The following is a 13,190-nucleotide window of genomic DNA, read 5'->3' as shown; positions in this document are numbered from 1 at the left end:
TTGACGCTGTCGTTAAACTTCGCGTATAGCATCAAATAGGAGACCATAGCCTAAAGACGCTTAGATATGTTTTTTCGGGTGAGAATTTTTTGAGAATTGTTAGCCAATTAGTTATAATAATAATAAAACCTTGTTTATTTCCATAACTCAATTACAGTTGAATTCCTTTAAAGTCAAGTATTGATGTTTGTTGAGCTATCCCATTTGGGTAAAGGTCTCTTCCCATTTCTTCCATAATTTTCTATTTCTTCCCTTTTGAATCCAATTTTTGCCTACTGCTTCTATTAGGTCGACCACCAGTATTAGGTAGGACCACAGTTTGTAAGGTTTACCTGCTTTTCTTTTGGCTGACAGTGGACCTTTCCAAGTTGTAGCTAATGATGTCCATCTGTTGTCTGTGTATCTTGAAATTTGACCTGCCCAGTGCCACTTTAGTTTCCTGGCTTGTGTGAGTGCGTCTTTTATTTTTGTGCGTCGCATAATTATGTAATTTCTGATTTTCTGGAGTTTATTAACTTTTAAGATGCTTCTTTCCATTGCCCGCTGTGTTGTTTTTTGTTTGATGTTGTGTAGGTCCATGTTTGACATTGGTAGAGTAAGCTGGGGTAGTATACAAGTATACATTATAGTTCTTTTTATCTTCATGCTGTATTTTCCTTTATGAATTTGTTTGAAAGACCAAAACTTTTTCAATGCAATATTTTTTCTTCTTTCCACTTCCTCATTATTGTTTCTCAGAATTATATATAATATAATTAGTTACTTATCTGATTGTAATATTATAATGGCTTCTTATAGATTGCCAAATATAGAATATGAAAAGTATGTAAATTTAGTGCAATCAGACTTGTGCACGTGTTAGGTACCTTTGTATATTCGTAGTTATGGGCCATTGTTTCATCGTAACAATACGACACTCCGATGTCATTGAGATGACTTACGATGTTGCAGCAGTTATGGAACATGGCCGTCACGTGGCTGTCATTTATGCCACCAAGGTGTTTGGTTGTCGAGGTGTAAAGTCTAAAAAAATCCTGCTCCATGTATTGAGGTTAGTAAATGATCAACTGTCGACTTTTGACAAAATCTGGCTCATTATTACTGCATAATTCCGTATCAAAAAGTTACTTAGCCATTTTATGAATGAATTCATTAATAATTTGCTCATGAAATTTTGCAGCTTGCTGTAGGTACATCTATTCCAGTTTTAAATTCAAGGCATGTATTTTTATTAGACTTTAGCGCTTCTACCATTAATAACTCTGCTGTCATTAAGAGTCCGCAACAAGCTCGATTCTCCATAAAAAAAAACTGTTTATTTCAGTGTTGTTGTTGAGTTGAGATACAGTCCGAACTCAGTTACAATCAGAATATTTCGAGATTATCTTAACTAAGTTTAGCCTTAATTATATAATTACCATACAATCCTACAAACATACAAACCTAGTTACTCTCTCATTTTAAAACTAGCTAGAATGCTCTGGAACTTTGTACTTACAATAGGATAAGGTATATCTATACCTGTAATTAGTTTATGTAGCTTCAGATACCATAGTTAAAAAATACAGCGAATCTAAGTTTTTCATGCAAAACTTGTTTTTGCTCTATTTCATTTGTTTTGTAAGCTGGAGCTATTTAAACAAACTACAGGCAATAGATATACCTCATGTATGTGCAAAGTTTCATTACAATCCAACACGTAGTTTAAAAATGAGAACGAAATGTTTATAGGTATAGGAAGGTGAAATTCGGCCGAGATTGCTGCAGACTCTTAAATAAAGTAGACGGTTGTACGGATAAATTTTCTGTTTTTTGGGAGTGTCGTTAAATGTAGGTATTGTTAAGAGACGACTCAACAAGACTAATGAAACAAGTTTGTTCTTAGAACATTATTCTGTTACCTCTTTGTAGACAAACAATTTGGACAATTAAACGGTTATTTATATTGACACGAGTTTCTGTATGATCATGTTGCTATAGGTGAATAAAGAAGTCCTTTAAACGACCTCCTCTTTTTTAACTCGAGGTTGATTTGTTACATAAGATTTGATTTTATTCATATAGGATTTTATTCTTGACGAAGTAGGCACCGATATTCCGATATCGTTAAGGCAAATTAGAAAAAAAAATCGGCCAAGTGCGAGTCGGACTCGCACAGGAAGGGTTCCGTACCATTATCTATAAAAACGGTCACCCATCCAAGTACTGACCCCGCCCGACGTTGCTTAACTTCGGTGATTGGATGACAACCTCGAGATTGCAAAGAAGTATTTATTTTATTCTGTTTTTAGTATTTGTTGTTATAGCGGCAACAGAAATACATAATCTGTAGAAATTTCAACTAGCTAAATATAACGGTTCATGAGATACAGCCTGGTGTCAGACGGACGGACAGCGGAGTCTCAGTAATAGGGTCCCGTTTGACCCTTTGGGTACGGAACCCTAAAAAAATAAGAATCCTATGCTGCAAAAATTATGAGCTTTCTAATGTCAAATGAGATCGTACTAAGATGCATCACTAATGCAACATCGTTTTGTTCTCGCAGCGTCATTTACTGGTGAGTGTGTGAATATGTGATGTCGCTACACCCCTACAATACTATACCTACCGTCATATCTACTGTTCCCGAGTCACGCTAATGAACCTCGAGTCCTGTTTTAAATCCTATTACATAGGTTATAACTAACTCATGCGCTAGAATATTCTTGCTTGAGGGAGTGCATTTTAACCTTATTAGTACTTGCGGCCTGTTGCTGTTGGCGCAAGATTATTGCTGTTCATTTACTTAAGTCTAGATGTGTTGTGCGCCATGTATATAATGTAGTAGCTAGTTGGGTTTAGATGTAATCACTAATTTACTAATGTGATGACCGGTCTGGCCTAGTGGGTAGTGACCCTGTCTATGAAGCCGATGGTCCTGGGTTCGAATCCCAGTAAGGGCATTTATTTGTGTGATGAGGCTGCGCAGAAATATTTGTATATTTGTTCTTGAATCATGGATGTTTTCTATGTATTTAAGTATTTATATAGACAACGGTATATATCGTTGTCTGATTACCCACAACACATGCCTTCTTGAGCTTACCGTGGGACTTAGTCAATTTGTGTAAGAATGTTTACGTAGGATTTGGAAAGGATGAAGAATTAAGTGAGGTTGTGTTTAGTTGGTATATATCGTGTCATTCACGAAGACGCGTGCCTTGAGGTGTAATGTCATGTTGTTAAATGTTAGATTTGACAAATCTGCGCGCCATCGTGGATAGCAAGAACTATACTTTGCATTAGTTTAATAAAAATAGAAAAAAGTTATAATGCTTAATGTACGTGTTGCACCCATTTGCAAACAACATAGATAAAACTAATTGAATCGCTCTAATTCACCTACTAGTAAATAAATCTGTAATCGACATTGGCAAGCCGTATAAACAGTATCTTAACACAATCCTAAAAAACAGAATAATTATTACCCATAAAACCAATACTTCATACATTACAATACCAAATTCTGATAGTTGCACACCGAACCATGGATCCATTTTAATAACCACTTTAAATTAGCTCATCTTTATGTTAATTTATCTCAAAATGGCATCCAATTAGTGCTCAGTGAGGGGTGGCCGCAGACATAGTGTCTGGGTACTCCACTTCATTTACCACAACTCGCTATTGCATTATAAACCTTAAGCCTAAGAGCTTAAAGTATAATGAATTTGGCTGTAGGCCGACGCCGCTGGGTCTCGTGATTTCCTTCACTTTATCACCTGGCTTTACGTTGTTACGTTTACGGAAATTGTCGTAGCTGCGCAGAGCGGAGGAATTTAATGGAAGACGTAGACGGGGGAATCATTTGATAAGTCGGCGGCCGATCGTAAGATCAGGCATATCGTGAAACATGACAATCTATCTAAGTCGACGGTGCCCCGTATTTCTGGACAGTTTGCCGTTTGGGCATCTGAAGCAACCTTTCCTATCTGTCTATTGTTTTAATGTGACTAGTAGTCACATACGGTCATCACTGACTATCGTCAAAACATTACACAGGTATATTACAATCTGCCTGATCTTACGATCGGCCGCCGACAGATAAAACGTGAATCTAATTGTAAAAGTAGACGTATAAAATGTGAGTTGTGGAAGGTGTATTGGGGTAACTTGAGAGCGGTGACTTTTGTAAATGGCAATTATTTATAAAACCTAACACTTCACTTCATACTTTAGTAACACTTAGGCCCTCAGCACCTGGAGCGTCAGAGACGCGTAAGCGTATCGTAAAAACGTTACGAGTACGAGACGAGTACAGTTCTGGGCACCAAGCGTCGCGTAAGCGTAATCATTTTATAGTTGAAATCATGGCGTCGCTGGCATCATATGTGTTCGGCGAATGTATAGACGATCTTACTTTCTCTTCAGATGTCTTCATCTTTTAGATTTTTTATTGTTTGTTTTTTACGCCTGTCATAATGACGACAGAAATCTCATACGCTACGCTACGACGACGCTTCGTGTGCGGATTTATTTGAAGTTGTTCGTGCTCGTGGCGATCTCGTTCTACGCGCGTATTACGATACGCTTACGCATCTCTTACGCTTAACACTCCGTGTGCTGAGGGCCTTAAGCTACTGCACCGGTTACCGAGGCATCTGGCTTACTGTTGCTAAAGTAGAAAGTGTTTCTAGTTTAGTAGACATTTGCCATTTTCTAAATTCGACGTTAGCTTTAATCTGAAGTGTTCATTATTATAATAAAGTTTGATGAACATTTCAATCTCATTTTTTAAACATCATTACAAAAGAATTTGACCCTCATTCAAGAGCAAAATCCACAATTATCCTTGTTGACAGTTATCTGGCAGCTGTCTATTTCTATTGTTATTACAATTTTTTCCGGTTATGAAAATATATCACGTGAACTAATTAGAGGTCTCAGAGCCTCTCAAAAAACTTCCTATGTAGTTTAAATAATCGATCGCATGGTATTTCCACTCTGTAGAAACATGCTCCTAGGTATTATGCTAATTTTGCAACCGCAGCATTACTTGTAGCTTACTTTACATATGTTAACCAAATGAATAAGTGTTCTTACTATGAGTTTGACACTGGCATATTCGCTAGCGACTGCGTAAACTAACTCGCAATGCATTTCCGCAGTCCCTCACGTTTAATGCCGCGTAAAACTCATGGTGAGGGTAAAGTGCCCTACGTCATGGAACACGCGACAAGTACAAGAAATAAAATTCATCACATCTACCGACATGCAAATTACAGAAAGTTTTCAAAGAAGAGTTAAGAGTTGAAAGTTCTTGGGTACTCCTGGAAAAAATCTAAGAGAACTCAATGGTGTTTTCATTAGGATAAGTTCACCAAAGTTTCTTGAAGATTTTTCGTCCATAGTTAGAAATTAGAAAAATAGAAATTTTTTGACACAAGTAATGCAGTTTCATTTATCAAAAACGGTCCACTGCATGTAGACTGCAAGCGAAATTTTTGGCTAAAAATAAATTAAACCCAATTCGCATTATCAATTGAAGACTTATTTCCTGGCCCAGATTTAGGTGCGATTTGTAAATCAAGAACTGCCGGGAGTTGGATGTGGTCCAGTTTCGACTGACACACTTTTGAGTTTCGGCCATTGAGTACACTGTTTCATTGTGTTAAGATAAATTGGCAAGTTTGCAAGCTACGGTTTTATGTCTTTGTTGTGCAAAAACAAAGAGTGAGTGGAGTTGATCGGTCTTGTAGATGTATGTATGTCTTGTCTTGTAGTGTTTTAAGTATGTTCTCGCTATTTTCAGGATAGTTTGATATTCTTGCGTAAAAAGTGACATCGGAAATCATTTATATCAGCTATTTGTTAACGAAAACTGTACTAAATCGTTTATCGACAAGCGTCAATCGTAAAAAAATTAATATCAAGATGACAGATGCTACGAAACGTCATTATTTCCATATATACGATGATATTATATTTCGATATATATATATATATATATATATATATATATATATATATATATATATTAAGTTTCTATTGACGTTATCTATAAACAATTCTTAATTGTATAGATCGTCTAAACTTTATCGCCAATGTATACCATCATTTCCCCAAAGTAGCGCTATATTATATGCCTAATACTAATTGGTCCTTCCCAGTAAATAATCTTAATATCCCTTTTCTATGTTACAGGTTAAGAAAATGGCGGAGCGCGTATCCAAATGCCGCGAGGAAGTGTCCAAATCCCGAGAGAAATACCAAGCGGCTCTCGCTGAGATCACCGCCTACAATCCTCGCTACATCGAGGACATGAGCGGTGTCTTCGAGAGGTGTCAGCAGATGGAAGCCCAGCGGCTGACGTTCTTCAAGGACGTACTGTTCAGCTTCCACAAGTGCCTCAACATCAGTCAGGAGCCTACGTGAGTAATCCTCTCTGGGTCGTTATCCCTGACGATCTTCCGATCTTTGTACCGTTGCTTAATGTCTACGCTGTGCTGTTTATGTTCAACCATCTTATTGGATTACGACCACACCGATTGCCAGATGAATATCTTGGATTCAAGATATTCATTTTCTGGCAACAGATGGTTGATTATCTGATCAACGTGGACACATTCACTCTCCAAAAAATTCACAACATTAGTTATTTGAGTTTCTCTGGGTTCATTAGCATTGTTATTAGCAGTCCACATTGTTGAGAAAGATCCAAGGTTTTATCATCTCCTCATAATATATAGGAGATAAGTTGGCCTTTGTACACATTTATTGTATTCTCTCTGTGTTATGTACTTGTTCTATGCAATAAAGTGTTTTACTACTACTACTATTATGCTGGCGAACTTCTGTAAGCTGCCCAATGTTGCTTCTAATGGTTATGGTGTATTTGGGTTTGCTAAAACATACAAATAGTCCTTCCAATAACATTCCATATTTTCTTTCTGTTTTAATAAAACTGTGAATTGGTTTTTTGTTACTGACTGATTCGCCATCGTTTCCAGATTACCCCAAATCTACGAGGAGTTCCACCACACGATAAACAATGCAGACCACCAAAAGGACCTCAAGTGGTGGGCCAACAACCACGGAGTCAATATGGCCATGGCGTGGCCACAGTTTGAGGTATTGTCTCATCCCTCCTTGTGTCAAGTGCCAAGGACAACCTTCTTACTTATAAAAGTCGGATATGATTACTATCAATTTAAACCAGACCCGGGTTGTTTATTTTGACCACATTTTTTGATGATATTTACCGTAGTCAGATAGAGGTCTCTGATTACTACCAAACAACCAGAATAAATCACCAAAATGTAAAGACAGTCAAAAAAAATTTGACGTTCGAAACATCTGTTCCTTAAATTTTTAATTAGAAGATATCTCACATCCCTTTAGTAATTTGGAATTTATTGCGCGGCAATACGGTAAACAATTGAAAGATATTTCCAATGGCTGTTACACGTGGAGTGCCCCATTTACCGTCCAGTCAAAAACGCATATGTGAATATGATTTCTAGGTTTTTCTTATATAAAACGGACGAAGGGGTATCTTTTCCGGAAGATCATACACATAAATACTTCCCGACATTCTTTCTAATAATTTTAGTTTATTCGAAAATTGATGGTATTATATCCGACATCCACGCAAAGCAATATTTACGCAACTATAAGCTATGCATCGTATTAACCGAATGCTTTACGTTGATCTAGATGTTTCTTACCTAGGCCTAGTATGAGATCAGCATGACACTACGTACTTTAAAAATTTCAAATTCCCAGTAGTTCTAACGCTTTTATCTGTAGTTACTTGTATCTAGTTAATACCTTCCAATGCCATTGGCCAATATTTGCTGAGCATATTTGTAAGTGATACCGCACCGATATAAGAATTACGCAAACTTTACACGGCCCTCGCATTCTTTACCTCTATCTCATTTATATTTGAACTTATTATCAGGTAAAAGGATTAACATTTTTTTAACAAAGTGCGTAAACTTAATCTAAAATTCAATTATTCTCAAGTTTTAGGCTAATTCACATTCTGAATAACGTGTTTATGTAGGATTTTAATTCAACCCTTTAAATATTCAGTAGGGATGATAAAATCACAGGGCCGATTAGTTTTAGCGACCCAACTAATTCCCAGAAGCTTACTCTTAACTGTATCATTAGGAACTAGTCAATTTTAAATTGGATCATTATAATCGTGAAATGGTCCGACTTCTGTGTGATTGTGTGTAGGTTGGGACTTTTTGGGAATAAGCTATAGGACCTAGGTCATACGGAGGGTTTTGAATATAACATGTGTAGTAGTTGATTTCATAAAAAGTTACTAGCGCGATTCCACAATTTTAGTTTGTCAGACGGCTAATGTGTGTACTTAACGTTTAGTAGGTTACATGGTAATCTGCGCAAGGAAGGCAAAAAATGGCAGAGCGTCTTTGTCTTTCGAGTTTCGATACAGTCCATTCAAATATATTCTCGCAGTATCCAGGCAGCGCAGACATTTAATAATCGTGGCCACACAGTTTTTGCGAAAACCATGACTTCAAAACACAGCAACGGCATCGGAAATACTCGTCTGTCGCACACAGTATTGTTGATTACTCGTGCGGTAGGAAGATCCGTCAGCCATACCGCTATTGCAACTCCTACCCGATGTGGCTTCAGTTGTATCTCGAAAGAGATTTAAAAAAATGGTCGAAGATAGGTCACCGGTAACCAGACTCCTCATAAAGACTTCTTATACTGTGGTGATATGGTAGGAAGAACCGTCAGCCACGCCGCTATTCCAATTCCTCCCCGAAGCCGCGTCGGCCATGCTGACGCGCGCCGTGACCGCCACGAGCGCCGCGGCCAGCTCGGCGTGGCGCTGGACGGCGCGCCTGCGCCGCCTGCGCGCGCGCCTGCCCTTCTGCGGCGCCGCGCCCGAGCGGGGCGCGCCCGACTGCTGGGTCTACGGCAACGCCGCGATGGTACGCCGTCACGGTGTAGGGCCCATAGCTCTCTTGATCGATCGAGATGTTCCCGGACACAGATATTAACTCGCGTTTGACTTCTGAAGACGTATAGACCCAGAATATTTTAGATTTTTGAAGTACGCGGCAATATTCTTATGAACGCGGATATAATTATAAATTCTATCCTCGTTCGGTAATTTCCTTCAATTAAAGAAAGATTTTAGCGAGAAGCGAATAAAACAACGCTTTACAGCTTTAGACGTATTATTACTTTAAATTAAAACTTAACAATTCAAACCCTGAGAAAAAGTTTTTAAAAGTAGAAAAATAGTGTAGGAAATAATCGTGCTTAAAATTTTACATTTCAAGCAAGTATCGCTTGGCCCTAGTTCTTGTTATCTTAAATTCAGTTGACAAACCCCCGAGACACGATTTTTTATTACACCTTTTTCACAGTCCGTAACTCTTTGAATCGCGGCTATGTTTACAAGAGTTAATTATTCTAGACATGAGCTACTACGTAGATTCTAGCTGATGTTAAGGGTACATCTCGATCGAACTGAAATTAGACTTCTGGGCGGTTGGCTGGTTAGCACCAAAAAATTGTAACCAGCATTGCGCTTTTGATGCGGACCAGAACATAATCCCAACACTGCACTTAGGCACTTTAATTAATGAATTTAATTCGTGTTATACAAAAAACATATTCGTCACAAATTAAACTAATGTTAATCACGGTTAGCCATTCCGAAACGCGCAACTTTTTTATTTTAGTTGAAGCCAGGACAGGACTTTTTGTAGAAAAGCAGTGCAACTTGTGTCCCGTTCTGAAAGAGTGATTTATTATTACCTTTTTAGGTGACCTTTAGGTGTATGTAGCCGAGTTGCTGAATGGAGACTTCTTCAACACAACAGATTTTTATTTATAAGGGTATTTTAAACCTCGGTATTCCGTAATAGCACACAGGATTCCCGAAACCTGCTAACCGCCCAGTACAAAAGCACTAGAACCAAGAACCGGGCTAACACGTCAGTTTTGATTGACTTCACAATGGTTTTGGTGACACGAGGCATACACCGTGAGGGTTGCAAGACGACAATATTGACGAATAGAGACGCAAAGATCACAGCACGCTCACTCATCCTCACCGTTACGGGTCTGGTCGATTTACATGTGATTCAACCACCGGCATCAGCAATGAATCATTGAATGATAGGATACAGGTGTAACAAAAATAGTCGGGATCCGTTTAACGGAATATTCGGTATCGGAAATATAGGAAAAAGCAGAAGATAAACGTTTTTAACACGAAAAATTTTTGGCTTTTGGATAGAGGGTTGAAAATTTTTCTTCAAATTTTTCCTAATCAGAACCTGATACCGAATATGCCCTTAAATGGATCCCCAGTAGTTTTGTTACATCCTGAATGGTGTTTCAAGTCTTAGAAAAAAAAATGGAAAAGATGGCGTTATACGGCTACATGTTTTGTGGTAAAATTATCAAAAGTGAAATTTTGACAACCAAAGTTACTGCATACCTAATGTAAGGAATCGTATATCGCCATCTACTTACATTAGCTGCCAAATTTGCACGCACGAATTGAAGCAAGAATTAGTCTGAGACTATACACGTCTAATACAATTTATGAATCTTTTTAGTAACGAAATATTGACAGACGGACTATTTAGAAAGATCTAATAGCAAATATTTAGTTTGGCAATATTGCGTAGATAATGGCAGTAGTCGAATCTTTTGTAAATCTACTGGTATTCGGTAAGCACGCATAGCAGCGTTTACAAACAGACGAAAGGACTATAGAAGACGAAGACCAATACAAAATAATAAAACAATACAGTTAGGTGCCTGTCTTTTGATGTCAAAACACGATAGGTTATTACACGTAATGAAATTAGTAAAACAAAACAAACAAACGATTTTAATAAGGAAAACATTGTAAGGTTTTTAGTACGACATGATTAATCGATAGGACATGATTCTCCCCTAAGGCAATTACGATGGCGATTATTGAAAGCAATTTAGTTGAAACAAACTAGGCTTAGAAATATCTTCAAAAACAATACATAGACAAGCACAGCACTGCCAGCTATTTCGAATGGTCGTGTTTAGTGTCAGCTGATTAAATCTACTTGATCAACTGCTATTTTAACATAGTTTTTTTTTAGTTTTTACTGTTTTAGTGGTATGATTTTGTTCTGATCTGAAAGATTATTCAAAATACTTAAGTTTTTGCTCAACTCACCAAACACTGTATATTTTATATAGTTCATATGCGACTACAAAAAATGCACTTAATTTCGCCTGTGTTTTGAATAGTCCTTCAATTAGAATGTAACTTTCCTTTTTCTTCAGTAACCTGCATGTTTCCAGAGATCGGAGCTTGTTAGTTAACATGCTTTGAGTGGTCGTGTTATTTTCTATTAATCGTTTTATTTTTTATGTTTTCTCTTGATTTCGCCCAAGCACTGCTCAGAGACTATGGGACAAACTACTTTCAGTTAGCGCAGATCTAAAATACTGATCTGTTTTTGTGCAGATTTACTCTCTTATCCTGCGGTTCTTAATGGATGGTCTGCTTACCGCTGACGATCCCTGAAAGCATCCGAAGTGGACCAGGAATTAACATAATGTATAAAGGGCCCAACCCACTGTCGACTTTCGTTATGGATATTAACTTCAGAGAAGTTGGTGACCCACCTGTAAAAAAAAATATATCAAGCGCACCGAAAGGTCCACCACTCTAATAAATTAAACTTTCGAATACACGGAGTCCGGTTCCACGGGCACCACTAGCTGGTTAGGTTAGGTGGAAGGTGGTAGCGTGTAGCGGTAGAATGTCCCATTGTCTCGAGCCGGGTGTGACTTAGCTAGTGTCGCAGGAGTACACGGAGGAGTTCCGCGAGATCGCGAAGGGCAAGAAGGAGTCGCTGCCCACCGCGCCCATCACGCTGCTCAACCAGAGACCCGTCAGCGAGGACGTACGTACACGGACACCCACCAACACGGACACGGACAGTTTTAGATCCACACTGTTTGGCCAAAATTGCAAAGAAAAGGTCAGATTAGGACTTTGCAGTGAGGTGGAAGAATTCCAATCAGAATATGGCGTTTATAGACTATAGTGAAGCACACTTCATCATTTCAAAGTAGATGCAGAGTTAGCTTGATTTGGCTCTATTAAGTGTATTCAATATATTTTTATTCGGGGCACACATTTTAGCAGATTATCAACTGGAGCGACGTACCCGGTTGTGAGTAACACAGTTTTCAAATTATTGTTTATGTTTAATAATTCCTTGCCCTACTTGAGCACCTCAACGTGTCGCCTTGTGCCTTGAATTGGTTCTCGGCGTATCTTTGTGGACGTCAGCAAGCTGTACGTGTCGACCGCACTTTGTCCGAATGGTGTGACTTAGCCACTGGTGTACCACAAGGAGGTATTCTTTCACCCCTATTGTTTTCTATCTTTGTCAATTTTATAACTCCGGACCTTCGCTGCTCGTACCATCTCTACGCCGACGACCTGCAACTCTATGACCGATGTAACATTGCTGACCTTACTGCCACCATTGATAAGTTAAATCTGGACCTCATACACATCCAACATTGGTCTCAGAAGTTCGGTCTATTCGTTAACCCCTCCAAGTGTCAGGCCATTGTCATAGGCGGCGCCCGACAGCTCCTTAAACTCGAATTTATACCTCCTGTATACTTTAGTGGCACGCCTATTCCCTACAGCCAAAGTGTAAAAGACTTGGGTGTTTATATCGATAGTACCCTGAGCTGGAGGACACAGATAGCTGAAATAAGCCGCAAAGTTACTGGTTCTCTTCATGCTCTCAACAGACTTAAACACTTTTTACCTATTAAAACCAAAATATTATTAGTACAAACTTTAATCCTACCAATAATCGACTATGGCGATGTGTGTTATCCGGACTTAAATGAGGAGCTCTTGGACAAATTAGATCGTTTAATGAATAATTGTATCCGTTTTGTTTTCTGTCTCCGCAAATACGATCATGTCTCCTCATTCCGCTCAAAACTTGGCTGGTTTCCCATTCGTATTCGGCGCAACATTCGCATGCTCTGCACCCTCTTTTCTGTTCTTAACGACCCTCAGTCCCCCGAATATCTAAAATCTTTCTTCCACTACTATGGTGTCTCTCGTGTCCGTCAGCTTCGCTCTTCTGGCAATCTATCTCTGTCTATACCATCTCACCGA

The 13,190-nt window shown here is 38.6% G+C and overlaps 1 protein-coding gene across 4 annotated transcripts in view; it reads left to right on the top strand.

Moving 5' to 3' along the window:
- The window catches only part of LOC133525167 (protein kinase C and casein kinase substrate in neurons protein 1), a 218,078-nt gene that overhangs the window by 194,724 nt on the left and 10,164 nt on the right, over window positions 1–13,190 (top strand). For 2 of the 4 annotated variants that reach the window (XM_061861429.1, XM_061861426.1), the window contains 4 exons: window positions 2,547–2,558; window positions 6,185–6,411; window positions 6,991–7,111; window positions 11,845–11,943. In XM_061861429.1, the coding sequence (XP_061717413.1) occupies window positions 2,547–2,558; window positions 6,185–6,411; window positions 6,991–7,111; window positions 11,845–11,943 (459 nt within the window). The remainder of the gene's footprint in view (window positions 1–2,546; window positions 2,559–6,184; window positions 6,412–6,990; window positions 7,112–11,844; window positions 11,944–13,190) is intronic. The other 2 variants (XM_061861428.1, XM_061861427.1) reach the window with 2 other exon arrangements.

This window comes from Cydia pomonella, chromosome 14, assembly GCF_033807575.1.
Source record: "Cydia pomonella isolate Wapato2018A chromosome 14, ilCydPomo1, whole genome shotgun sequence".
NCBI classification, from domain to species: domain Eukaryota; kingdom Metazoa; phylum Arthropoda; class Insecta; order Lepidoptera; family Tortricidae; genus Cydia; species Cydia pomonella.
This window is presented reverse-complemented; position numbering and strand designations above follow the sequence as displayed.